The 26,935-nt window shown below is 45.4% G+C and overlaps 1 protein-coding gene across 1 annotated transcript in view; it reads right to left on the minus strand.

Annotated features, from left to right (window-relative positions):
- WWP2 (WW domain containing E3 ubiquitin protein ligase 2) overlaps positions 1–26,935 on the minus strand; it is a 143,608-nt gene that overhangs the window by 78,577 nt on the left and 38,096 nt on the right. Inside the window, exons 5-6 of the mRNA XM_005896501.3 lie at positions 7,804–7,941; positions 5,709–5,805 (exon numbers count right to left, since the gene is read on the minus strand). Of these exons, the coding sequence (XP_005896563.1) occupies positions 5,709–5,805; positions 7,804–7,941 (235 nt within the window). The remainder of the gene's footprint in view (positions 1–5,708; positions 5,806–7,803; positions 7,942–26,935) is intronic.

The following is a 26,935-nucleotide window of genomic DNA, read 5'->3' on the forward strand; positions in this document are numbered from 1 at the left end:
ATATCCAGTTAAGGATTAACAATGTTGTGATAGTTTCAGATGAACAGTGAAGGGAGTCAGCCATATATACACAGGCATCCATTCTTCCCCAAACTCCCCTCCCATCCAAGCTGCCACATAACATTCAACTGAGGTCCATGTGCCATACAGTAGGTCCGTCTTGGTTATCCATTTTAATATAGCAGTATGTCCACACCCATCCCAAACTCCCTAACCGTCTCTCCCCTTCCACCTCCCCACAACCGTAAGTTCATTCTCTAAGTCTGAATCTCTTTCTGTTCTGTAAGTTTATTTGTATCATTTCTTTTTAGATTCTGCATATAAGAGATGTCAAAGGATATTTATCCTTTTCTGTCTGCAAGTCAGAAGGAATCTTAAGTCTGTGCTTGGAGCAACAGCACAGTTCACAGACAGTTCTATGATGGTTTCACCCGTCGGTTGACACCACCTTAACTCCCTAATTTCATGTAATAGCCAAGGAGGAGGGGGTAAAATCACAGGTGATGAAGAATCAGCAAACCACAGAGGGATTCCAATGCTCTGGCTTTCCACCTTCAGTCTGGAATTTCTCAACCATTTCTCACCTGACAGTATCTCTGAAGAGGGCTGCCAGTACCATCGGGGATCCCCCTGCTGGGTTCTTTTTCGCTCCATGCTCACCCCACTGTTAGCTTCTCTAGTTAACACTGTTAGCCCCTAAGCCACTGTACTGAACCCTTGGACGGTGGACAAGTCTCTCTGCAAACTTCTGCCCTCCCTCTCCTCAGTGTCTTCCTCTCCACACACTCATCTCTTCTCTCTCAGAGCCTCCCATGGTGTGAAACTTCACATACATTGCACATGCCATGAAGACTGCATGTGGAAAGCAGACACCATGCTTCTGGCAAGCGTCATGCAAGGCGATGTGTGCACGACACCGGGCACACAGGAGATCTGCAAAACCTGAATTGACTTAGGCACAGTTCCCAAGTCAGCCCTCATTCCAGCAAAATAAAACAAACACTGGGGGATTATTGGAGGGTGTGGAAGGCTTTCCCCATGCCAACTAGCACACACTTTCCCAGGGGGCTCCGCAACACTGGAACAGGGAACACGGGCTGAGGACGCAGGCCAGGACAGCACACGCACAGACAGAGCCCTGAGTACCCCACGTAACGGCCCCCACTCCAAGCCCAAAACGGCACCAGACTGGCCCTCTCGGGCCACCAAGATTACTGCTATTCTGACACACAGTCCCATACACTCACAGACAGAGCCTGGGTACCCCACGTAACAGTCCCCACTCCAAGCACAAAACGGCACCAGACTGGCCCTCTCAGGCCATCATGATTACTGCTATTCTGACACACGGTCTGGCAGTGGCCAGCTTTCATCTGGATCCTGTTCCCAAGGCCCAGATGACATTCTCCCACCTGAGATCTTTAAGTGATGGAAGCGCAGCCGCCAAGGCCAGTGTGGAGCATCGTCTTAGAATCACCAGCTCCACTGCTGTAAAGATGAACAGGGCGGAAGAGAAACGAGTGCTCATCATCCAGCCTGGAGAAAGCCAAAGTTCTGAAACCTGTCTGCCTCAACGGTAGACGACAATCTCTGCAACCAAACACCATCCCTATTCAGCTTACCTAGATTGGTAGATGATAGTTTCTGTATTGTGAAATATATCATGCAAATGAAAGAATATATTAAATATTCAGTTAAAGAAAAAAAAAACCCTGGGCTAAGAAATAGCATTCCCAGTACCCAGAAGCTTTCATTGTGCTTTTTCTTCATTAAACCCACCCACCAGTGACAACCACCCTCCTGAATTCAGGGTTAATGATTCCCTTCTGTTTTTTACAGTTTTACCACCCACGAAGGTATCCATAAAAAAAATATATATATATATATATATATATATATATATATACACACACACATGGTTTAGTTTTACATTTTTAAACTTTATATAAATGACATTATACTATATACTTTTTCTGTCATCTGCAGCTCTTGTTCAACATTATGTTTCTGAGATTCCAACACATTGATATTAACTTTCTATTCCCCATTTTTTTGCTACCAGACAGCATTTCATTGCAAGACTATACAACAGTGTGTGATATGAACTCTTTCTTTACTCAACCAGACCCACTGAGTGGATACTAACGTGGCTGGTCTGCTAATAACTTTATGCCATGGGTAGTGATACCGTGCTGGCTTCCATGCAGCAGCCCAAATGGCAAAACAACTAGAGATGTTCTACCTGATGACTCATAACGAGTGGGAAAGATCCCACTAGGAGACAGAGCTACGAGGTCCTGTTCAGCAAGCACCTGGAAATGTTGTTGGATGAACTTGGGGAAATGAATCCTTAAGATACAGCTCTTACACGGTTCCAGTTCTATAGCTTTATAAAGCAGGGACAGGATAGGAAAAGGCTGCTTTCACACTGCAATCTTCACCTTCATGGGCACATCAGAGCACCTTTGATCATGGAGAATAGCACCCAAGTCCAAGAAAAACCTACCCTTTCAGACGGCGAAAGCTAAATGTTTAGTCTGGGAGGCAGCGGGCCGAAGCCCGTCATTCTCTCTGCCACAGGAAACCAAGGACAGCGGAGGATTGTCCCTGAGTCCTGAAGGTTTGATTCATCACCCTCCTAACTACAGACTCCTGGACAGGAATGCTTCATCATGCGTTACGTCCCAGGTTTGGGGGTGGGGAAGTGGGGTGTGAAAGACAGTCTCCAGATGCAACTCCTGGCCACCTTTACTGTGCAATGCCTGTGTGCAAGGCCCTCAGATGGTACTGTGTGTTAGTCACTCAATTATGTCTGACTCTTTCTGACCCCATGGACTGTAACCCTCCAGGCTCCTCTGTCCATGGGATTCTCCAGCAAGAATGCTGGAGTGAGTAGACATTCCCTTCTCCAGGGGGTCTTCCCAACCCAGGGGTGGAACACGGGTCTCCTGCATTACAGACAGGTTCTTTACCTTCTGAGCCACCTAACTCACCCCAATTAATTCCTGCAGTGATCCCCTGAGGCAGGCAATACCCCCATTTTACACCTGGAAAGACTGAGAGGCTGAGAAGTTTGATGACTTGCCCAATAATGTATAGCAAGTCAATGACAGGTCAGGATTCAGTCTACATCTGCTGCCAGAGCCTCACGCTCATCCACTAGACCACCCTGCCACTCCCTGTGTGCACAGTGACTTCATAAAGGCCATACATCCAGGTGTTTTCCACCAAATGGCAGTGGGTTCCACGCGAACATACAATGAATACCTAGATGGCAGAGGCCTGTGAAAATTCACAGACCACACGTAGAAAATGAAGCAGCAGCCAGACAGACAGAGGAGGCTCCCATATGGCTTCACTTACCTACAAGCACTTTGTCCACTGACAATTAACTACCAATGAATGTCCACTGTGTGTTGTGGGCAAAGTTGCGACCGATTTTCTGTTGAAGTCTGGCTACTGCTCTAACAATCAACAGCCCTCAACACAAACAAGAGCACAAAGGAGGGCTATCCAGATATGTGAATGTCAAGGTCTACCAATCAGAGAACTTCACAGAGCAACAAACAGCTCAAGAACTTAAGTCCGAACCTGTTAAGAGCCTAACGCTGCCTTCCTCCAGCCCCAAATTAAGTGACATCAGTTGTGCTTGACACAAATTTTCCAGTCAGCTCAAAGACCAAGATGGCAGTGACAAGCACCAGGGCTCAGAGGCAGCATTCTCACAGCGAGCACCTGAGGTGTTCCTCTCCACCAGCCACTCGTCACTGAAGAGACTCTGTTCTTCTAGCTCTGAGTGCCAATGGTGCCACTGCTGATACAAGATTTGCCAGTTGTATTGTTGGTACTTGACCCTGTGAGACTCTAGTAGTCATGTATGGATGTGAGAGTTGGACTATAAAGAAGGCTGAATGCTGAAGAACTGATGCTTTCAAATTGTGGTGCTGGAGAAGATTCTTGAGAGTCCCTTGGACAGCAAGGACATCAAACCAGTCAATCCTAAAGGAAATCAGTCCTGAATATTCATTGGAAGGACTGATGCTAAAGTTGAAGCTCCAATACTTTGGCCACCTGATGTGAAGAACTAACTCACTGGAAAAGACCCTGATGCTGGGAAAGATTGAAGGCAGGAGGAGAAGGGGACGACAGAGGATCAGATGGCTGCATGGCATCACCAACTCAATGGACATGAGTTTGAGAAAAGTCCTGGAAATAGTGAAGGATAGGGAAGCCTGGTGTGCTGCAGTCCATGGGGTCACAAACAGTCAGACACGACTGAGCAACTAAACAACAACCACCCTGTGAGACCCAGCTACTTTTCCCAACTGAAAGTCTCTCTTCTCCGTGACAGACTAGGTGACCCATCTTCAGGAAATGAGGCCAGAGCTCTGCAGAAGCTTGGAGAAGAGACAACAGGGAAATGGTACCTCTGCTCCTGATGATGCTATAGACAGAAGATCCAAATGCCTAACCCTCTCTTGTTCCTGACGCCTGCTGGCCTTCAAGACCTCACAAGCCCTCAAGACCACAAGATCTAGACAGGCTGATCGCTGTCCGCAGTGCAGTCTTTCCAGATGCTGTGGGTATATAGCAGCCCCAGCTCGCTATATACTCTGTTTCTTAAAGCATCATTCCCCCATGCCCCAGGACTTGTTTGGGAAGAGTCTACTAGTTATTCACCTGCACTCTGGTTTACAAACTACATTCCATATGATTCTTTTCCTTAAAATTTCTTTAAAATGTCTTGGAATTTTGTACAGTGTAACAAACAATGAAACAATAAGCAATATATAATAAAAACTCCTCCCCATCTAATATACTTAAAACTACTCCCCTGCCTGGGAATTTAGTGGCCATGGAGATGAGTATGCACCATTAACACAGGTGTAAGATGGAGATGTCAATAAATAAAATTAAGTCTAAAAATAACGTCATTTGTGATGCATATATAACAAGTATAATACAGCTCAGACTCTGAGTGCAGGAAGTCTGAATCAGCACTCCAAAGGGAATCATGGATCAGCCCCACAAACAAAAATGTACAGAGAGAAAATGTCACATACACAAAAACACTGCTCTGGGGACCTCCCTGGTGGTCTGCTGGTTAGAAATCTTCCTGCTAATGCAGGTCGCAGGGGTTTGATCCCTGGTCCAGGAGGATCCCACAGGCTTGGGGCAGCTAGCCCGTGCACCACAACTACTGAAGCCCGTGTGCCCTAAGGCCCATGCTCTGCAACAAGAGAAACCACCGCAACGAGGAGCCTGCACACCGCAACTAGCGAGCAGCCCCAGCTTGCCATTAACTAGAGAAAATCTTTGCACAGCAAGCCTAAATAAAAAGGAAAGAAAAAAAAAAAAAAAAAGAACGACTGCTCTAAGTGTTCCTTTGTATTTCCTGGAAGGATAACTGTGGCCATGGTACCTGATCATCAAAAAGCAGTCAAGCTCTGCTCAACTGAGCAATAAACAACTTGGTCCATCCCATCTTTGTCAAGGAACCACTGACCCGTCTGGGAATCCTGAGTTGTGTATTCCCCTCTGGGCCATATTAACATACTTATAAGTCTTGCAAGTCAGTTACAAGCTCTCTGGAAATTTCTGACAGTTTCTAACATAAACTGTTCCTCGTCACTTTCCCACATGTTTTCAGGAGCTCTGAGCAACTCCTGGCTCCCCCTCCTTCACAGGGCAGGAGGAGGATGTCTTACCGGGATCTCCCACCAAAGCAGTTTGTGCTGGGGGGCTGGTGGCGGTTCTCTGGAGCGACGGCTGTCCCGCTGGATTCTCTTGAAGGTGGCTGTGAACCTGGAAAAGGGATCCATCGTAAGAAAGAAACATTGAGAAGCTCACACCTCTGTTCGAGATGTGGGTACGGCAACACCGCTAATGGCGTGTTTCTACCCCCAACGGACAGCGAGTGTCCACTAAGCTGCAGCTGTAAGCCCAACAAGGACAGGTGAGATCTGAATGGGGCCAAGGAACAAAGGGGCTCAAACCTGGGAAACACTTCCTCTTCCTCAAGACCTTCAAGAACGTCTCAGGCACTTTACAAGCATGTTGCCTTACATATTAAATGAAACCACACCACGTGAGACAGAGGCCATGCTGACCATGCAAAGTGGGGGCAAGGAATTGGGGCATCTCTCCACATCACAATCAGCGAGCTTTTGAAAAGCCAAATCAAGGACGTCCCTGGCAGTTCAGGGGTTAAGAATCCACCTTCCAATTCAGGGGACATGGGTTCCATCTCTGGTCAGGGAACATGCCACAGGACAACTGAGCCCACAACTAGAGAGCCCGTGGGCCACAATGAAGACCTGATGCGGTCAAAAAAAATAAATATTTTTAAAATAAAATTTAAAAAACTTAATAAAGTCAGATCAGATCCAATCTAAATCAAATCATGACAGTCTCCTGATTAAAAACCCTTCAACAGCTTTCTGCTTCTTATGCTGTAGTTCCAAATCCTTATTGAGGTCTTGGAGGCTGTGTGATCGAACTGGCCTCATCTCCCACCACTCTACTTTTCTCACTCCTCACTATCCAACTGGCTGTCCCTATGCCTATGAAAGGCCACACTCGCTTCCATCTGAGAGCCTTTGCGCCTGAGACCCCTCTACCTCTTACTCAGCCACCCCAACACCTCACATCCCCACCTTGGCCTGTCTAAACTCATGTTCTAGCAAGTCTAGCTAGAGACTTGCTAGACCTCAAAGAAAATCTTCTCTGGGTCCCTAATGTAGATGAGATTCCCCCTAAAGTGGAGGAACCTCACACCACCCAGCACTCTTCCTTCCTAGCAGGTCAGTTATGATTATATAATTATTTGTGCATTTACTCGTTTGGTGTCTAATATCCCCTGCCCCTGTCAAGTAGATCACAAGCTCTAGGGAACAGAGACCATGTGAATTTTGCCCCTGCCATCCGGCCAGCACCTGGGCCAGGAGCTAGTACATACCCAGTGCTCAATTATGGACATATGTGCTGAACGAGTGAATGACGCATGTTCTCTAGATGCACCTAAAGCGCCCCAAGCACCATGCAGCCCAGCTGAGGGAGGATTTGCAGCAGTAAGGCCCATCCAGTCACTGAGACTCCACCCAAATGCCCTTGAAACAGAACTGGAATCTCACCCCCTGCACCTATGGAAAGCCTGGTTGGGGCCTGGAAAACGCCATAGTTACATCACATTTAATGAGAAAAAATTATGCAGAGAGCCAACCCATTGCAGACCTCAGATGTCATGAAATAATTTCCTGCTAGATCCAAAGGTGACTAATTTCAAACTAGATGAAAAGAAACAAACCGCCCACATTCAGGACGAGGCAGAAACCACTCTCCGATTTCCCTGCTTCTTGCCTGTGTGTTGCTGGTGTGAATCTCTGAGACACACGGTTCCCCTCTCCCAATCAAGACCATCTCATAAAAGATACTCTCAAGCTTCCCAGGGAGTTTAAGTGCATTCGGAAGAAGAAAAACAGGCCCAAGTAACATTTAATAAAGATGTTTTATTTTCCAAAGTCCGTGTGGGATGAAAAGATGTTTCTCTCTGTTCTCAAACCAAAACAACAACACACTCACAAAGACTTGACATTTATTTTGGTCCTTTATCAGAAAGCAGTCCTTGAAAAATCATGTCATGACTGGGATCCACAACGCTCAGAAGAGTCAGGGCTGGCTAAGCAGTACCTGAACCCAGATATCTGGTAGAGAACCCAGCTCTGGGGACCTCCTCAGCCCTGCCCTGCCCCGCCCCACCCTGCCCTGTCCCGGCACAGCCCTGGGGAGCAGGGCGGCACTCACCATCCGTCACGGCACTGCCATTAGGCACACTTCCCAGATCAACAGTCGGCCCGTCCAGGAAAATTGTCAGCTCACCACCCGAGACAACACCGCCTTTGTTCTCTGTCTGCAGGTTCAGGGTCAGCTGTGTGTTCTCCACTGTTGGACACAAAAAGCAATGTGGATGGACAAACGCAAACGCACACCAAGGTTAAGATTCTGTAAGTTATGAGCTCCCACTTCACCAACTTTGGCTTCCCTGGCAACATTTTTCACTGCATCTTCAAACTTGTCTTAAGGCATGGAAAAAGGAACACGGAGGAATATGCCTAACTGTATTATCAGGCAGGTAGGGAAGGATGTGCTTGTTTTTTCTTCTAAACATTTTAGAGCACTAGGTTTGCTAGGTAATTTCTATATTACTTATATGTTTGCTTATATCTGCAGGACCAAAAGAAAAGAGTAAGAGATATTGATGGTATGCAGAGGAAGAAAGCAGTTCCAAGCAGCATCCCCCAACCAGTATAGAGTCTAAACAGGTCAAGAGACACTAAAGAAAAGTCATCAGGAATCATCTCTACGTAAACAATTGTAGAGACTTATTATCTGGGCTAAAAAGTTTGGTTTTTAAATTAATTTTGGGGGGGGCCATGCCTCAAGGCATTCAGGATCTAGTTCCCTGACCAGGGATTGAACCTGTGCCGCCCCACCCCCGCCCCCACTGGCATTGGAAGCACAGTCTCAACCACTGGACCACCAGGGAAGCCCTAAAAAAGTTGTTTTTTAATTTTCAGTTCTGGAAATGTTTTGCTTTGAAATAAGGGGTAAAAAAAGTTTACAACAAAAGCTCAGTACGGGCAAGTTAGTCCCGTAGTTACATGGTCCTGGCTGAGTTCCATAAGGAGAGACTAACGGACACCTGGCTCCATGAGTTGAGGTGAGAGGGCAGTTCAGAGTCACCCAGCCCTAGAACACTCGGCAAGTTCAGCCCTATGGGCAAAGAAGAAACAGAACAAGCCGACACGAGGCAGAGGCACCAAACCCCAGGGGAGGTGGAAACTGATGCATACACACACCCGACCCCACCACTGAGACCGGCCACACGGAATGGCCTCCATCCAGTTACTGCCCGGGATCCACAGCCTCCAGCTCAGGGCTGTTCAATAATTACCGAGAAAGGGCGGCATTTATGAGAACTTCCAAAGAGTATGCAGTCCTTCCACGCCTCCCCACATCTTACAAAGCCAGACCAGGAAAATGCCATATATTCCAACCTCCCTCCCTGCCCACACTACCCATCAAACCACCACTTCATTTTATCTCTTAGTTGCTACTGTATTATTATAAGCTGGTTTTCTAGAACAAGGCAGGGTATGTATAAATAACTCTCCATGAGCATTTCCTAGAGACAACTGCCCCCCACCAAAAAGAGTCTGCCCTGCATCTCTCTAAGAAACAGATACAGTCCTTTAAGAACTTAGACCCCTAAAAAAGTCTTGATCAATTCAAGGATCTAAGGTAGGAATCAGTTATCCTTCAGGCTTTCGAGCTCTCAAGGCATCTCTCCCTTCCTTTAACTTTTCTTCCCTGCAATGGAATTCTCTGAATCCTTTTGAGTCTGTTTTCAGTCAGTTTCACTAAGGTGCTTGGTGAGTTCCAAATATTTCTAGAAATGAACATGTGTAGTCTGAAAACTAGTTCCTTCAAAAACCCAAGAGGGACTTCCCTGTGGTCCAGGGACTAAGACTCCATGCTCCCAATGCAGGGGATCAGTGTTTGATCTCTGGCCAGGGAACTAAATCCCACATGTTGCAACTAAGACCTTGTGCAGCCAAATAAATATATATATACTTTAATATTTCTATAGGACCTCCCTGGTGGCAAAGTGGTTAAGAATCAGCCTGCCAATGCAGGTGGTCCCTGGTAAGGGAAGATTTTACATGCTGCAGAGCGACTAAGCCTATGCGCCACGACTACTGAAGCCAGAGCACCTAGAGCCTGTGCTCCACGAGAGACGCCACCGCACTGAGAAGCCCCTGCGCTGCGGTGTGGCTCCCGCTTGCTGCAACTAGAGAAAGCCCGCACACCACAATGAAGACCCAGCACACCAAAAATAAATTTTTTTTAATTTCTATAAAAGAACACTTGTAACCTGAAAACTAGTTCCTTCAAAAGTCCAAGAATGGAGAAAACTAGGAATAGAACCATATGACCCAACAATTCCACTACTGGGCATACACCCTGAGAAAACCATAATTGAAAGAGACGCATGTGCTCCAATGTCCGTTCCAGCACTATTTACAATAGCTAGGACATGGAAGCAACCTAGATATCCATCGATGAATGGATAAAGAAGTTGTGGTGCATATATACAATGGAATATATTACTCAGCCATAAAAAGGACACATTTGAGTCAGTCCTAATGAGGGAATGAACCTAGAGCCTATTACACACAGTGAAGTCAGAAAGAGAAAAACAAATATCATATATTAACACATACATAGATTGAGGGCAGGAGGAGAAGGGGATGACAGAGGATGAGATGGTTGGATGGCATCACCGACTTGATGGACATGAGTTTGGGTAAACTCTGGGAGTTGGTGATGGACAGGGAGGCCTGGCGTGCTGCAGTTCATGGGGTTGCAAAGAGTCAGACACGACCGAGCGACTGAACTGAACTGAACTGATACAGAATCTAGAAAGATGGTACTGATGAGCCTGTTTACAGGGCAGCAAATTGCTCAGACGGTAAAGAATCTGCCTGCTATACAGGACCTGGGTTTGATCCCCGGGTTGGGAAGATCCCCTGGAGAAGGGAATGGCTACCCACTCCAGTATTCTTGCCTGGAGAATACCAAGGACAGAGAAGTCTGGTGGGCTACAGTTCACGGGGTTGCAAAGACTTGGACGTGACTGAGTAACACTCTCAGTTTCACAGTGGAGATACAGACAGAGAGAGCAGACTTGTGGACTCAGTCAGGGAAGGAGAAGGTGGGACGAATTGAGAGAGTAGCATGCAAAAACATAAATTACCATATGTAAAACAAACAGCCACTGGAAATATGCTACATGACACAAGGAGCTCAAATCAGGTTCTCTGTGACAACCCGGGGTAGGGTGGATGGGGTGGGAGGCAGGAGGGAGGTTCAAGAGGCAGGGGACATATGCATATCTATGGCTGAATTGTGCTAATGTATGGCAGAAACCAACACAATATTGTAAAGCAATTATCCTCCAATTAAAAAACAAACTCCAAGAGAGGGGAAAGAACCGAGGCATCTGAACCAGCAGCATCATTTGCCAGCCATGCAGATGAGCCACCGTGGAAATGGACCCTTCAGCCTCAGTCTAGCTTTCAGATTACTGCAGCCTACCCAGTGTATTGAGTGCAACTTCATGGAAGAGCTCAGGCCAGGCTGCCCAGCTAAGCTATTCCCAAAACCTGACACACTGAAACTATGAGATAATAAATGTTTACTTTTTCTTTTTTTTCATCAAGGAGCATCTCCCTACTCTTCATGCTGAGATCCAGGGCCTGAGTCCCTAGCAGGCAGTAGAGCTCAGAGGTCTAAGACAAGTAGCAGTTAGGCAGACTGGATTCAAACACAGTACCTGGTGGGCTGCCGTCTGTGGGGTCGCACAGAGTTGGACACGACTGAAGCGACTTAGCATAGCATACCAGTTAGGCAGACTGGAGTACTTACCTTGAGCATTAGTCTCTCAACCTGCAAAACAGGAGTAAGAACACACTTTCCAGAGAATATATGTTAAGAATTAAATAGTATCTAGTAGGTTCCCGGTAAGCTGTCATTTTTATTATGCCCCTGTTGTGTTGTGCCTTTAATAATTTTTAATTTAGAAGAAAGTTTTTTTGGTCACGTCATGCAGTATGTGGGATCTTAGTTTCCTGACCAGGGATCAAACTCTAGCCCTCTGCACTGGAAGCATGGAGTCTTAACCACTGGACTGCCAGGGAAGTTCCTGTTATCTCCCTGTTGATGGTCCTGTTTTTAGGCTGGAGAGTCCAAATTTCTCTTGGTCTAACTCATTCATTGTATATTCACTCTTCTCCTGACCTTTCTAAGCCTTTTTCAGGCTTCAGCAAAAGAGTCAACAAAAGTCTTCCAAGGTCACATATCCATCACAAGGACAAATGGTCTTCCATCTTATTTCTAGGACACATCCTAAAGATGTCTGACATGCCATTGTCGGAAATGTGCTGGGATAAGTCTTCTAGAAGGGGTCCTCAATTCCCTTCTTGGTATCTCAAAGGCCATCACTTTACAAAGAGAGTGTAGACACCTTCCTCCCTCCTTCCTGGAGGGATGATATTTGACAAGAAACTAGAGGAGCCCAAGGCCTCTTGCTGCTAATTTCCCCCTCCTGACAGCCACCCCACTGTGGTCTTCTGACAAAGCCAGGGGCACAGACTGAATGTTCCTCTCCACTGGGGTCATGTCGAGGCGCCAACTCAATTACCTGCTCACCTTGTCAAGCAGTGTCGTTATACACACGTAGGTTCAGAAGTTACCTTACAAGTCTTGGAGACACATTTGACTTTCAAAAAGAGCCAGTGATAGGGGAGGTTTTTCTCTTTAGTATTAGTCGCTCAGTCACGTCCAACTCTTTGCGACCCCATGGACTATAGCCCACCCGGCTCCTCTGTCCATGGAATTCTCCAGACAAGAATTCTGGAGTGGATAGCCATTCCCTTCTCCAGGGGAACTCCCCAACCCAGGGATCAAACCCAGGACTCTGGCACTGCAGGCAGATTCTTTAATGCTGAGCCACCAGGGAAGATCCCTTTAAACTAAGAACATAACCCTCTAGTCCTTTATTTACTAACAGAGAAACACTTCAGAGAGACCTCTGGCCGTTAGTGTCATAACCAAGTAACTGAATTGAGCATCACTAAGAGCAAGACAATCCAACACCCACATGCTTCCTGACATGTTACAGGATGAAGTACACAACAGCACTTTTAAAGTCTTCTTATAGGACTTCCCTGGTGGTCCAGTGGTTAAGAATTCACCTGCCAAAGCAGGGGACATGGGTTCAATCCCTGGTCCAGGAAGATCCCACATGCCAAGGGGCAACTAAAGAAAGTCTCTGGGCAGCAATGAAGACCCAACACAGCCAAATAAATAAATAAATAGTCTTCTTAAAAAAGCATTTAACCTGAATCCAATCAGGCCACTAAACCTCCTTCCCAGATTACATGAAATAAGGGGACAGAGGAACAAATTCAGTGATACCACAAGATAGCAATCAGACTAACCCAGAATATGGGACATCTATAGGGCAACTATCCCAGGCTCCTTGAAAAGCCAATGTCACTAAAAACATTTAAAATGGGAGGTGGGACAGGCAGGAAGAAGACTCTTGGATTTAAAGGAACATAACTACCAAATGTCTTGTGTGAATTTTGACTAAGTCTTACTTTGAAAAATATATTCTTGGGATGACTGGAGAAATTCACATCCAGATTGGATATTGAATGATGTCTTTAATTACCATTTATTTTCTTAGGTTCAGTAATGGCACTATGTCTGTATTTAGGAATGGTTTCATTCTTGAGAGATCCAAGATGATATTAGGATGATATCTGCACTTACTCTCATGGTTTTGTAGGCTGGAAGAAGCACAAGCTGGAATCAAGATTGCCCGGAGAACTATCAATAACCTCAGATATGCAGATGACACCACCCTTATGGCAGAAAGTGAAGAAGAACTCAAAAGCCTCTTGATGAAAGTAAAAGAGGAGAGTGAAAAAGTTGGCTTAAAGCTCAACATTCAGAAAACGAAGATCATGGCATCTAGTCCCATCACTTCATGGAAATAGATGGGGAAACAGTGGAAACAGTGTCAGACTTTATTTTTCTGGGCTCCAAAATCACTGCAGATCGTGACTGCAGCCATGAAATTAAAAGATGCTTACTTCTTGGAAGGAAAGTTATGACCAACCTAGACAGCATATTCAAAAGCAGAGATATTACTTTGCCAACAAAGGTCCATCTAGTCAAGGCTATGGTTTTTCCAGTGGTCATGTATGGATGTGAGTTGGACTGTGAAGAAAGTTGAGCCCTGAAGTATTGATGCTTTTGAACTGTGGTGCTGGAGAAAACTCTTGCAAGTCCCTTGGACTGCAAGGAGATCCGACCAGTTCATCCTAAAGGAGACCAGTCCTGGGTGTTCATTGGAAGGACTGATGCTGAGGCTGAAACTCCAATACTTCGGCCACCTCATGCAAAGAGTTGACTCATTGGAAAAGACTCTGATGCTGGGAGGGATTGGGGGCAAGAGGAGAAGGGTTGCGACAGAGGATGAGATGGCTGGATGGCATCACCAACTCGATGCACATGAGTTTGGGTGAACTCCGGGAGTTGGTGATGGACAGGGAGGCCTGGCATGCTGCGATTCATGGGGTCACAAAGAGTCAGACACAACTGAATGACTGAACTGAACTGAACTGAGACAAGTTTTCTGGAATGAAGTGTCATGATATCTGCAGTTTACCTTCAAGTGGTTCAGGGAGAGAAAAAAAAATGCACACACTCACAGGCTCACACACAGAGGTGAAACAAATGTAGCAAATTCTTAAGGAGTGTTGGTTCCTGGTAGAGGGCATTTGGGTGTTCATTGTGTTATTCTTTCAATTCTTTTGTATGTTGAAAAAACTGCAAGTTAAAAAGTTGGGAAAGAGGTTTGTTTTTTTTTTTTAATTGGCAAGGTTATTACAAAATTAAACCTCTGAGAACAGAACACTCTATTATTCTCTTAAAAAAAAAAAAAAAAACACCTGAGCCAGGGGAGCCCTACAATGCATAATGGGACTAAAGAAACCATTAGCTAATTGAGTGACAGACTCGAACATACAGGGGAGGCTGAAAGAAGTGTGGCTGGAAAACATATACTGGAATCTGAGCTATAAATAGCAACGTTAGCCACCTCGCCTCTGGGGCCCTCAGGTTTCACTCCAGCCATGCCATGCACTCCACAAAGGGCCTTTCTCTTGCACCAGGTCTTCCCCGGACCTTTTCAGGCACTGCTCAAAAATCAAAAAGCTGATGAAAACATGGGTGCTATAAGTCGAGTTCCAGAACTGGAACCAGATTCAGCATCGGAGGCTCACTGACCTCCTTCAATCTCGTGCGGCCCTGCTCCATCTGCAGTCGTGCCATTCACACGTGTATAGCGAGCAAGCACTCACTCTTCCAGTCTCTGACATCCAACAGGTACGGAAGAGACAAAATGCTGTGCCCCTGGGTATTTATATTCTAGCAGAGGCAAACAGACACTATCCATTTTTTTTTAGTACATCACATAACTCATTAGATTGCAGCAAATGCAGTAGAAAAAAAAAAATGAAAGGAGGGAAGGAGACGGGGAGTGACACAGGTGGAAGGAGACCCTGGGGTGGTGAGAAAGTCTCACCAGGAAGGTGACAGTGAAGCAAAGACCTAAAGAAGAATGAGGCAGGGGCGCCATGTCTCTGTCTGGAGGAAGGGTATTCCAGGCAGAGAGAGAGTAAGACACAGGCACCCCAAATGGGGGCCACACCTGACTGGTCTGAGCAAGGGCAGGGAGGCCGCTGTGGCTGGAGTGGATGAGGAAAGACAGAAGTAGGAGATGAGGGTGGCGGGAAGCGGGAACTCACAAGGAAGGTCTTGAAGCCCTGGCGAAGTGTCTGGCGTACACTCTGCGTGAGACCGGGAGCCACCAGAGGGTTGTGAACAAGGAAGGGAGGTGATACCTGTGGCAGCGCCGTCACACTGGTTGCAGGAGGAGCGAGAGAGGAAGTAAATGAGACCAGGGAGGAGGTCATGGCGGGCAGCCAGTCCAAGTGATGGCAGTGTCTCTTGGGTATGGGGTGCCAAAGGGAAACACCCCTTTCCTCCTTGCCAGCATGTGTTAAGAAAGCCCTATGGCTGCCCACCTAGCACACCAGCCAAGCTCCACTGGCCCACCAGGCTCTTGGAATCAAAGCTCTGGGCACATTACTGGCAGGGGCTGCAAAAGTGCCCACTTAGAGCATGGCTGGAAGAAGTCAGGTTCAATTACAATCAAGTGGAACGTACATCATGAAAAATTTTCACTGGCAAGAGACTTCAGTTCCTTGAAGAAAGCTAAGGCCCTGAATGCATGTGAACTTCAGCAAGCCTATTTCTTCTCTTCTGTTCTATAAGAACCCTCTGGTTACCAATACCTTGTGATGCTACTTTCTGGAGGTCAAAGACAGCAGTAGGGTTAGATATTAGAAGCTAGGGGAAAAGAATTAGGAAAATCCTCAAGTACTGTGCCAGGAAATCTCTTTAAAAGCTGCAAACTGGGAGAGGCAAGAAGACATTGGGTGCTTCCTAGTGGAAGCACACACCACCTCAGCAAGTAGGGATTCATGGACGACTCTTGCCACTTTTGTGGATGCTTGACACTTTCCAGAATAGTTTTTGGGTTTTTTTTTTAGCCAGCATACTAAAGAACAGAGATTGTAAACTTGAAAAAAAAAATACAAATTTAACACTACCTACACATCTTGAAAAACGAAAAAGAAGAAAATATACAATCAACCTGCTTAAGGAGTAGCTCTTGACTCTTATTTTGAGAAGCTTGCAAAGCTTCAGATTTGCAAGTGGCTTCAGGTTAATAATTTCCTATTGGGAAGAGTTGTTACGTGCAACGAGGATGACTAATATTTTTCTAAGAGTTACTTTTTCCCTTTCCCGACTTGGACTTTCTAATATGTTTTTTGCATATGGTACCAATAAGTATAGATAAACAGAGCATGGAAGCTACCTTCCTCATTCCCACAGAAGAAAAAAGAAATTACATATACCAGAACTGCCAAACTGTGCCCTTATAATGCAGTTCAGTTAAATCCAGAACCCCTACCTGGACAGTCTCACCACCAAGTACAAAAGGACTTTCTACTTTAGAATCATCTTCTATCATGACTGTCCCTCCCTCTCCTCACACCCCCCAAAATGCATGTGCACATATACACTTCTATCTTATAAAAGGAAAAATATTTTCTTCCCTTTTTCTTCCTGACTAGGAATACAAATGGAAGGATCAACCTGGAAATTTGAGAAAAACCCAACAGGACACAAAGTAGGATACTTTCAGGGGAAACCAAGTCCTCTCGGGCCAGGAGTCTCAGAAGAAGCCCAGTGAAGACGTGACTAACCTGGCCTTAACAGAGCTGTGCAGCGGAGCAAACAAACCTCCTTCTTCCTGCCTCCTTCTGCCCTTGATCCCACAGGCCCATCAGAAGAAAGTGAAAATAAGCAGGGCATTCATTAACAGGTCAGTGTTCCTTCTGCACATAGCTGTGAAACACTGGTGCACAGAAAAACGGAACTGCAGGAAATTCCAGAAGGGCAGAGAGTAAACAGACTCCTTTCCCTTCCCTGGTTCCCCGTTAACTCAGACACACACAGGCTGGAGATTACCCCAGGTTTAAAGAGAACACCCTTTCACGTTCCCTACTTAGTAAAGGAAGCCAAGGGGCTTCCAGGATTTACTGTTAACGATGTCTCTTTGGCTTCCAACCTCAGTTGGAGCCTAACAAGAGAAAGCCTTTTCTACCAGGCTAGCAGCAGGTCATAAACACTGGAATTCTTGTTGGGGTACCAATGTTGACTTTGCTTCACCCCACCTTCCCGCAGCCCCCGTCACTCATGCCCTCTTCCCAGAGCACAAGGTGTGAGAGTCCTAGCGTGGCCTGGAAGTCTCTTCCAGGCTAACACTGGGAATCCGTTCTTAATAATCATCTCTAAATTAAAGTCTTGGCTGACAGAGGGTTGCATTAACTCCTCCAGAAATGAGAAGAGCTTCATTTCACAAAGTGTGTGAACTTTTCTTTTTTTCTTGTGCATTCATTCAAGATGCATTTTCTGGGCATCCACTATTGACACTGTGCTAGAAGCTGTGTTATCATGAAGAATGGAAATAGACATGGTCTCTCTGCTTTGAGGAACCTCACCAAGTCAGTGATAAAAACAAAAGTCACTAAATAACCTCCCAGAGAAATGTAAAGCTGCAGCTGTGAAACAGATTTCATGCAGGAGACCTTATGGTGCCATGAGCACTGGATACTTGGCCTGGTCAGAGCATCAGGAAAAGGTTCCTGAGGAACTGACAACTCAGCTGTGATCTGAAGTCTCAGGGAGAGAGCCAGCAGGTTTGGGGGGTGGGTGTGAAGCAGGCTGGACGGGCACATCTACGGGCAGCGAGATGCATCTGGGAAACTGCACAGAGACGAGTGTGTGTGGGTGGAACGGGATGTGATCGGAATGGGGCAGGAGAGCCAGGTGGTGACCAGATGTGGCAGTGGCTTGTACGCCCAGGGTTGAAGTCTTTCTCTATCCTAACAGCAGCAGCATGGTACTTAACAGTTTTTAATTAGTCAAGGTGTGACAACATCAGCTTCATGATTTTAAAAATCATTCCACAGCATGGAAAATAGACTGGAGGGGAGTAAGAGTAGATGCAGGCAGAGCAGACAGGAGGCCAGAGGGAAGAACCAGACCAGTAGAGGTGGAGGTTTTAGAAGGGGACAGACTTGCAAAGATAAAAACCAAGAGAACCAGTATACAGACCAGCAAAGAAGGTGGACAAGAGGAGTGGACTGTAGCTCAGTTGGTAAAGAATCTGCCTGCCATGCAGGAGACCCGTGTTCAATTCCTGGGTCAGGAAGATCCCCTGGAGAAGAAAATGGCAACCCACTCCAGTATTCTTGCCTGGAGAATCCCATGGACAGAGGAGCCTGGCGGCCTACAGTCCACGGGGTTCCAAGAGTCGGACGCGACTTAGTGACAGAGACAGAGACCACCACCAAGAGGAGTGGCGGGATCAAAGACAATTCCTGGGTTTCTCACTTACTTAACTGGGCAAATGGAGGATCTATACATTGAAATATGAAACACTAGAAGAGGTCTAGGTCCAGGGAAGAGGGGATAAGTTCAGATTTGAATACACTGAATCTGAGGGGCTTCTGACATATCCACAAAGAGACGGCAAGACAGCAGTCAGGCACTGGGTACAGAGCTCAGAGGGAAGGTCTAGACTGGAGATTCAAACCTATGGGTCACCTGCACAAGGTAATTATGCGTAAAGAGGATAAGAATGTGAAAACAGAAGAAGCGGGTGGAATGGTAGGAAACTCAGGTCATAATCAAACAGATGAAGATGACCTTGCAAAGAAGACAGAGAAGAACAGGCAGAGAAGCAGCAGCAAAGTCAGAAAGGAGACCTGAGAAGGCAGGAAAGGGTGGGCTCCAAAGCATGGATGGAGAGTCTGCCCTTCAGATGGGAGGAAGAGGGATAGCTCGCCTTCAACCACAAGAATTGGGAGGAGAGGTTAGGCACACACATCCTCATTTCGGTTTATAACAGATTCATCAATCATGATTGCTCTAATTTTTTTTCTTGGTAGCTTTAAACTCTTTATTTTGTACTGGGGTATAGCTGATTAACATCGTTTTTTAGATGCAGGGTCCCAGTGTTCTAAAGTCCAAGCCCCTACAGCTACAAATGCTTTTCTCTACTTGCAAAAAAAAAAAAAAACCACCATAAACACTCCAGAACCAGCTATTCATCAGAGTCATCTATCTACCAAGTACATTATAGACAAAGAGTCTCTCGTGAATCAACAGAGTGTCCTCTTAACACAGGAAACAAACAAACAAAAAAAATGCTTCATTTGTCTTGGTGAATCTCACTGTTTGTCAAGCTATCGCCTATTTCTAAAGTGATTTAGAGGGAATAAATACAGATCTGGGAAAGGTACGTCTTTAGAATAAACTGCCAGTTTACATGAGTTATTGCTGCCTTGTCACCAGAAGTCCTCTTCCCCAAGCTGGGGAAAGTCCTCATCACCCATTAATTCCTAGGATTCCTAGACCAGGCCTGTCTTAGCAGCTCATCCATTCTCTGCGCCTTCAGGGAACCTGGGCAACCACATCATCACTCTCCATTGCACAGAATCTAGGCTTTGTATTTTAAATACAGTACAGATTGGTTTTCAATGAACAAACCTCCTTTTCAACCGCATCTGAACAGCAAAATGTAGGAGCCCAGCTAGAAGAGAACTTCCATGGTTTAGGTTCTGCTTTTAAAAAAATCAGCAGAGTGAGGACTTCTTGGTGGTCCAGTGGCTAAGACTCCACCCTCCCAATGCAGGGGGCCCAGTTTGATCCCTAGTTAGGGAACTAGATCCCACATGCAGTAACAGAGTTTACATGCTGCAAAAAAGACTGAAGATCCTGCATGCTGCAGCTAAGACCTGGAGAAGCCAAATAAATGAATAAAAAATTTTTTTAATTAGCATAGAGGAGGAATAGGATGAAGGCAGTCAAAAAGTAACTACCTCTAGTTGTAAGATCAATAAAGACCTGCAGGTGCAATGAAAAGCATGGTGACTACAGTTGACACTGCTATACGGCCTACTGGAAAGATGCTAAGACAGAGACAGAGACCGCACCATCAGATGCAATGTTTCAGGGCTGTTTTGTTGGGTTTTTTCTTTTTCTTCTGGCAAGGGAAGGAAACAGCTCAGATCCAGGCAACAGTCTTGTTTTCCTATCACCCATTCCAGGTTCTCTGCAAGGTTACCATTTCATGCCTGAAACAGCAGTCAATTCAGAAGCAGATTGTAATGATCAGAGACAGCATGGGCCCTCTAGGAGGCAGCTCAGCACCACAGTGTGACAGGTTTCAGAGGACTGGAGGAAGTTTCTAGAACTGCACGCACAGTACAAACTAGCAACCTGGTTTAGAAGAAAAGTCTCCCAAATCTTCCTTGAGTAACTTAACCTCTAGATATGAGCAACGTCCAATGTGACGGCCATAAGCCACATGTGGTCACTGAGGACTAGAAATGTGGCCAGTCCCGATTGAGGTGTGCTGGGGGTATAAACAATACACCGGGTTTCATATATCAAAATGGTAACACTTGGGATATACTGGACTGAAGAAAAGTCTTAGTTGCTCAGTCGTGTCTGACTCTTTGTAACCCCATGGACTGCAGATCACCAGATTCCTATGTCCATGGAATTCTCCAGGCAAGAACACTGCTGTGGGTTGCCATTTCCTTCTCCTGGACTGAAGAAAGCAGATCATTAAAACTGATTTGACCCTCTTGCTTCTGTTTTTACTCTCTTTAATGTGGCCACTAGAAAACTTTAGGTTCCATATGTGGCTCACTTCTCATTTCTAACGGACAGTGCTGCTCAGGTGCCCCCTTCCTGCCATTTTTTGGGCCATAATCATGAGTGGCTCTCACTGCCCAGGCCCAGCCGGCGTTCTCATGTGACCTGGGTGAACCAAGTTCATTCCTGCTGCAAAGCTTCCTTCAGCCTGGAATGCTTTTCTACTGTTGGCTTGGACAATCACTTCTCATTCTTCTACAGTTCTGGTGTCGCCTCCCCCAGGAAGCCGTCCTCAACAGCCCCTGTCTCCAGGCTGGGTTAAGTACCCTGTACTTTTCCTCCATTGTATCTGTCACAATAGCTACAGTCTGCGCTGGTTGCCTGTCCAGTCTGTCCACTCTCCTTTCTATATCCTAAATTCCAAGATGTCTGCCTCAGTTCACTGCTGCATCTCCAGCATCCAAGCTGGTGCTCAAAGGGACTTACTGTGTGAACGCTGACAAATAAAGAAGGGGGACTTCCCTGGTGATCCAGTGGTTAAGACTCCGCGTCTCCCAATGCAGAAGGCATGGGTTCAACCCCTGGTTGGGGAACTAGGATCCCTCATTCCACACAGTGTGGGCAAAAAATAAATAAATAAAAAGAAGGAAATTTCCCTGTCCCACAAAACTCTGATCTAACACTGACAAATTCGCAAGTCTAAGGAGGGAAAAAAAAGAAGAAAGGGGAAAACTATCTGACCACATACTATGGATTAAAATGCAAAAGTTCTCAATATATCTCAAGAAAAAGAAAAAAGGGGACCGCCTTGGTAGGCATTCATGCTCTGAGGGGTGGAATCACTCTTTGCTTAAATATACACTCCCAAGAGGCTGACTGCCCTCCAAAGCCGATAAGTTTACAGAACGCACTGAAGGCGGCCTGAAACCCCAGGCTACACTGGGGCAGCCACGTACCACGGGAAAGGCTTTCCTGACAGAAAAAGCTTTTCTTCTTTTCTCAAGTGAGGCTCCACAAGGCAGCCTCTCAGCCAGTGACACAGAGAGCGGGTCTGTTTTCACATGCGTTGCTGGGGCCTGTGTGTTTACTCTTTGAGGCTCCTGGCTAAAAGGACCTTTTCTTTCAACCAGCTCTCCACTGACACCGAAACCACGGATGGGCCCGGCTGTAACTCTGAGAAGCCGGCAGGGGGAAGGGGGGTCTGGGGGAGGGGGAGGGGGTGGCTTCTGGCTTCTTCGGGAATTCCTTGAGGTTCTGGCTCGGCCGTATCTGTCCTGAGGTGCACAATAATGGAAAGCAACACACAGGGAGCTTTTCAGAGACTGTTACAGACAGGTTTAAATCCTAGTGCCTGGCAGCTGGTGCCAATCAAGGAAAACAGGAGTCACCGACGTAGGAGGCAAAAATGAAACAAAGGCCTCTGCATTTGGAGGCTGGGGATGGACTCTGACCAATGTCTCCTGAGAGAGGGCACTCAGCGCCACCCTGGTCCCACCTCTGCTTCAGCCACGACACAGGCCACAAAACCTAAGTCACACAAAGATATGTTCATCCTCACTAATCTAATTAAGTGTGCCTATTTTATATATATATATAATATACTAATACTAAATATTATCAAATTACATTATATTGTATTAGTATCTTCTTTGTGCTTTAGTCACAGGGCTAGGGGATATACAAGAGTTAACAAAAACCAGACTTCTCTGGCAGTCCAGTGGTTAAGACTCCATACTTCCACTGCAGGGGACATGGGTTCGTACCCTGGGGAAGCTCTGCAAGTCGCAAAGTGTGGTCAAAAATAAAATAAATAAACATGTTATATCAGGTAATTGCTAATATTAAAAAAAAAAAAAGAGTCAATAAAAACCAAACAATGACTGTCCTCATGGAGCTAACATACCAGTTATAGAGGACAATAAGTCAGATAAATAAGTAAAATACATATGATATGGCATGTGCATGCTCAGACACTCAGTCATGTCCAGCTCTTGCAACCCCATGAACTTCAGCCTGCCAGGATCCTCTGTCCATGGGATTTTCCAGGCAAGAATACTAGAATGGGTTGTCATTTCCTCCTCCAAAAGATCTTTCTGACCCAGGGATTGAACCCATGTCTCCTACATTGGCAGGCGGATTCTTTACCACTGAGCCACCTGGGAAGTCCAGGAAAGCAGGTAGCTCAGCTTGTATCACGTTAATTTGAGGACACTGATTAGACAGCTGGAAATACAGGGCTGCTCAAGGAAAGGCAAAGGGTACCAGTCATAGGTGTGCAGACCAAATTTATAGTCATGAGGCCAGATAAGATCATGAAAGGAAGAGGTGCAAATTAACAGGCGGATGAAAACTAGGTCACTTGGGGTATCCCAATGTTTTCAGACTGGAGAGAAGGAAACTAGCCAAGGAGACTGGAAAAGAGTTACCAGAGAGATAGAACACCATCCAGGCATGGTGTCCTGAAAACTAAGTGACGAGAGCAGGTCAGGAAGTGATGGATTCCAACTCAAGAAATGAGAACTGAGCCACACGGAGGTGACCACAGACTTGGTACAATATTTGCAGCAGGGCAGCGAGAGTAAAAGCCTGCCTGAGAGTTCCTCAAGAAGGAAATGAGAGGAGAAAAGAAAAGAGACGCAAATGAAAATAACAAAGAGAAATCACTTGTTGTAGCCCAACAGACTGGCAGAGGTTAAAAGATTGGCAATGCCCATCGCCACTGGGGGTAAGGGAAACAAGTTCACGTGCACACACACAGTGGGTGCATGAATGGATCCAGCCTTTGCAGCAGACCCAGGCCGTGGGTATCATGGAACTTGCAACTCGCCTGCCTTCTGACCCAGCAATGAATGCCCAGGAATTTACTACCCTAAGAAAAATGACAGGAAAACAAAGGTATCTTTACAAGAACTTACTGAAAAGTCATGCTTATAGTAGTAAAGAAGGAGAAACGGCCAACAATAAAAGATCTGTTAAACTATGGTACATTCATAGCAAAAAAATGCTATTGGAGCCATTAAAAGGATCTAGTTTCATTGAAGTAGAAAAACTGGGTGGAAAAAAAGCAAGTTACAAGGCAATATGTATAGTCAGTTCCCAGTTTGGGAAAAAAGTTATATATTCACACATACGTACATACCCCAAAAAGCCAAGTGGATATACAACAAAATATTAACCAGGTTAGTGCTGAATAAAAAAAATGTCCATGTACCTTGTCAATTTTGCTGTGAACCTAAAATTGCTCTAAAAAATTATCTTTAAAATGATACTCCAAAGAAGACATACAGATGGCAAACACATGAAAAGATGCTCAACATCACTCATTATCAGAGAAATGCAAATCAAAACCACAGTGAGGTACCATCACATGCTGGTCAAAATGGCTGCTATCAAAAAGTCTACAAATAATAAATGCTGGAGAGGGTGTGGAGAAAAGGGAACCTTCTTACACTGTTGGTGGGAATGCAAACTAGTACAGCCACTATGGAGAACAGTGTGGAGATTCCTTAAAAAACTGGAAATAGAACTGACATATGACCCAGCAATCCCACTGCTGGGCATACACACCGAGGAAACCAGAATTGAAAGAGACACGTGTACCCCAATGTTCATCACAGCACTGTTTATAATAGCCAGGACATGGAAGCAACCTAGATGTCCATCAGCAGATGAATGGATAAGAAAGCTGTGGTACATATACACAATGGAGTATTACTCAGCCATTTGAATCAGTTCTAATGAGGTGGATGAAACTGCAGCCTATTATACAGAGTGAAGTCAGAAAGAAAAACACCAATATAGTATACTAACTCATATATATGAGTTAATACTCCATATATATGGAATTTAGAAAGATGGTAATGATGACCCTATATGCGAGAGAGCAAAAGAGACACTGAAGTATAGAACAGTCTTTTGGACTCTGTGGGAGAAGGCAAGGGTGGGATGATTTGAGAGAATAGCATTGAAACATGTGTATTATCATATGTGAAAACTAGATTGCCAGTCCAGGTTCAATGCATGAGACAGGGTGCTCAGGGCTGGTGCACTGGGATGACCCTGAGGGATGGGATGGGGAGGGAGGTGGGAGGGGGATTCAGGATGGGGAACACATGTACACTCATGGCTGATTCATGTCAATGTATGGCAAAACCACTACAATATTGTAATTAGCCTCCAATTAAAATAAATTAAAAAAAATAAAATGATACAAACAAACGTACTTACACAACAGAAAGAAACTCACAGACTTTGAGAATGAACTTATAGTTGCTAGGGGGAAGGATCTGGGGAAGGGACAGTTAAGAGAGTTTGGGATGGACATGTACACACTGCTATATTTAAAATAGATAACCAATAAGAATCTACCATATAGCACATGGAACTCTGCTCAATATTATGTGGCAGTCTGGACAGGAGGAGAGTTGGGGGAGAATGGATACATGTATATGTATGGCCGAGTCCCTTCACTGTTTCCCTGAAATTATCACAACACTATTTGTTAACGGGCTGTAAAAAAAAAAGTCTAAAAAACACAAACATCCATTGGAGTTCATAATAACAGAGTATGATCTGAAGCTTTGTAGGGAAAAAATAAAATTTCCAGTGATTTTTAACCTCCTTCTTTGGAAGGCTTCCCTGGTGGCTCAGACGGTAAAGAATCTGCCTGCAATGCAGGAGACCCAGGTTTGATCCCTGGGTCGGTCAAGATCCCCTGGAGAAGGAAATGGCAACCTACTCTGGTATTCTTGCCTGGAGTATTCCATGGACAGAGGAGCCTTGCACGCTACAGTCCATGGGGTCACAAAGAGTTGGATACGACTGAGAGACTCACATTTTCACTTTCTTTGGAAGGCTGTAATTAACAGAGGTTGCAGACAAAGACTCAGAGAACAAAAGGCCTAGGTTAAATCCCAGCTCTGCCACCACTTCCTATGTGATCTTGGGCAAGCTATCATCTAAGGGGATGGCAGTACTACCTACCTGATAGGTATACAGGAGGATTAAATGGAAAGATTATATATAATATTATATTATATTATACTATAGCATAGTATAGTATGTTGTATATGTAATCTTAAGAATTCAGAACAATACCTGGTACATACTTAGCACTCACAAAGTTTTTGTCTTTTTTTTTTTCCAATAAGCATGAAAAAAATGTCCCCCATTCACACATACAACCAAGTGTGGATCAAAAATATTCAGGGAAGGACTTCTTGGTGGTCCACTGGCTAAGACTCTGCACTCCTGATGTAGGGGGCCGGGTCCAATTCCTGGTCTGGGAACTAGATCCCACATGCAGTAACTAAGAGTTCACATGCCACAACAAAGATCGAAGATCCTGCAAGCTGCAGCTAAGACCCAGCACAGCCAGATTAAATAAATAATTAATTTTTTAATAAATATTCAGGGAAAAGAAACTTCAGAAGGTTCCCAGAAGTTAACCTTGAACTTGCTGTGCTCCAGCAACTGTTTACAAAGCACTTAGGTTGTATCAGGGCTGCCCTGGTGGTTCAGACGGTAAAGCATCTGCCTGCAATGTGGAAGACCCGGGTTCGATCGCTGGGTTGGGAAGACCCCCTGGAGAAGGAAATGGCAACCTACTCCAGTACTCTTGCCTAGAAAATTCCATGGAGGGAGGAACCTGGTAGGCTACAGTCCATGGGGTCGCAAAGAGTTGGACACAACTGAACGACTTCATTTTCTCTTTCTTTAGGTTGTATTAGGTGTTATAAGTAATCGAGAGATGATTTAAAGTATATGGGGGTATGTGCACAGGTGATATGCAAATACTATGCCATTTTATAGAAGAGATTTGAGCATCTGCAGACTGTGGTATTGGGGGGAGGGGGTCCCACAGACACCGAGGGATGATTATAATGTTTTCAATTTGGGGAGCAAGGCCGAATTTCTCAGAAGTCTTCTGCGAGCATTCCATAAGACTGAAATAACTAGGTCTTAGTGGTTTGCCAGGTTCATAAAAGTGACTACTTGGCTATGC

This window comes from Bos mutus, chromosome 18 (genome assembly GCF_027580195.1).
Source record: "Bos mutus isolate GX-2022 chromosome 18, NWIPB_WYAK_1.1, whole genome shotgun sequence".
Taxonomy (NCBI): Eukaryota; Metazoa; Chordata; class Mammalia; order Artiodactyla; family Bovidae; genus Bos; species Bos mutus.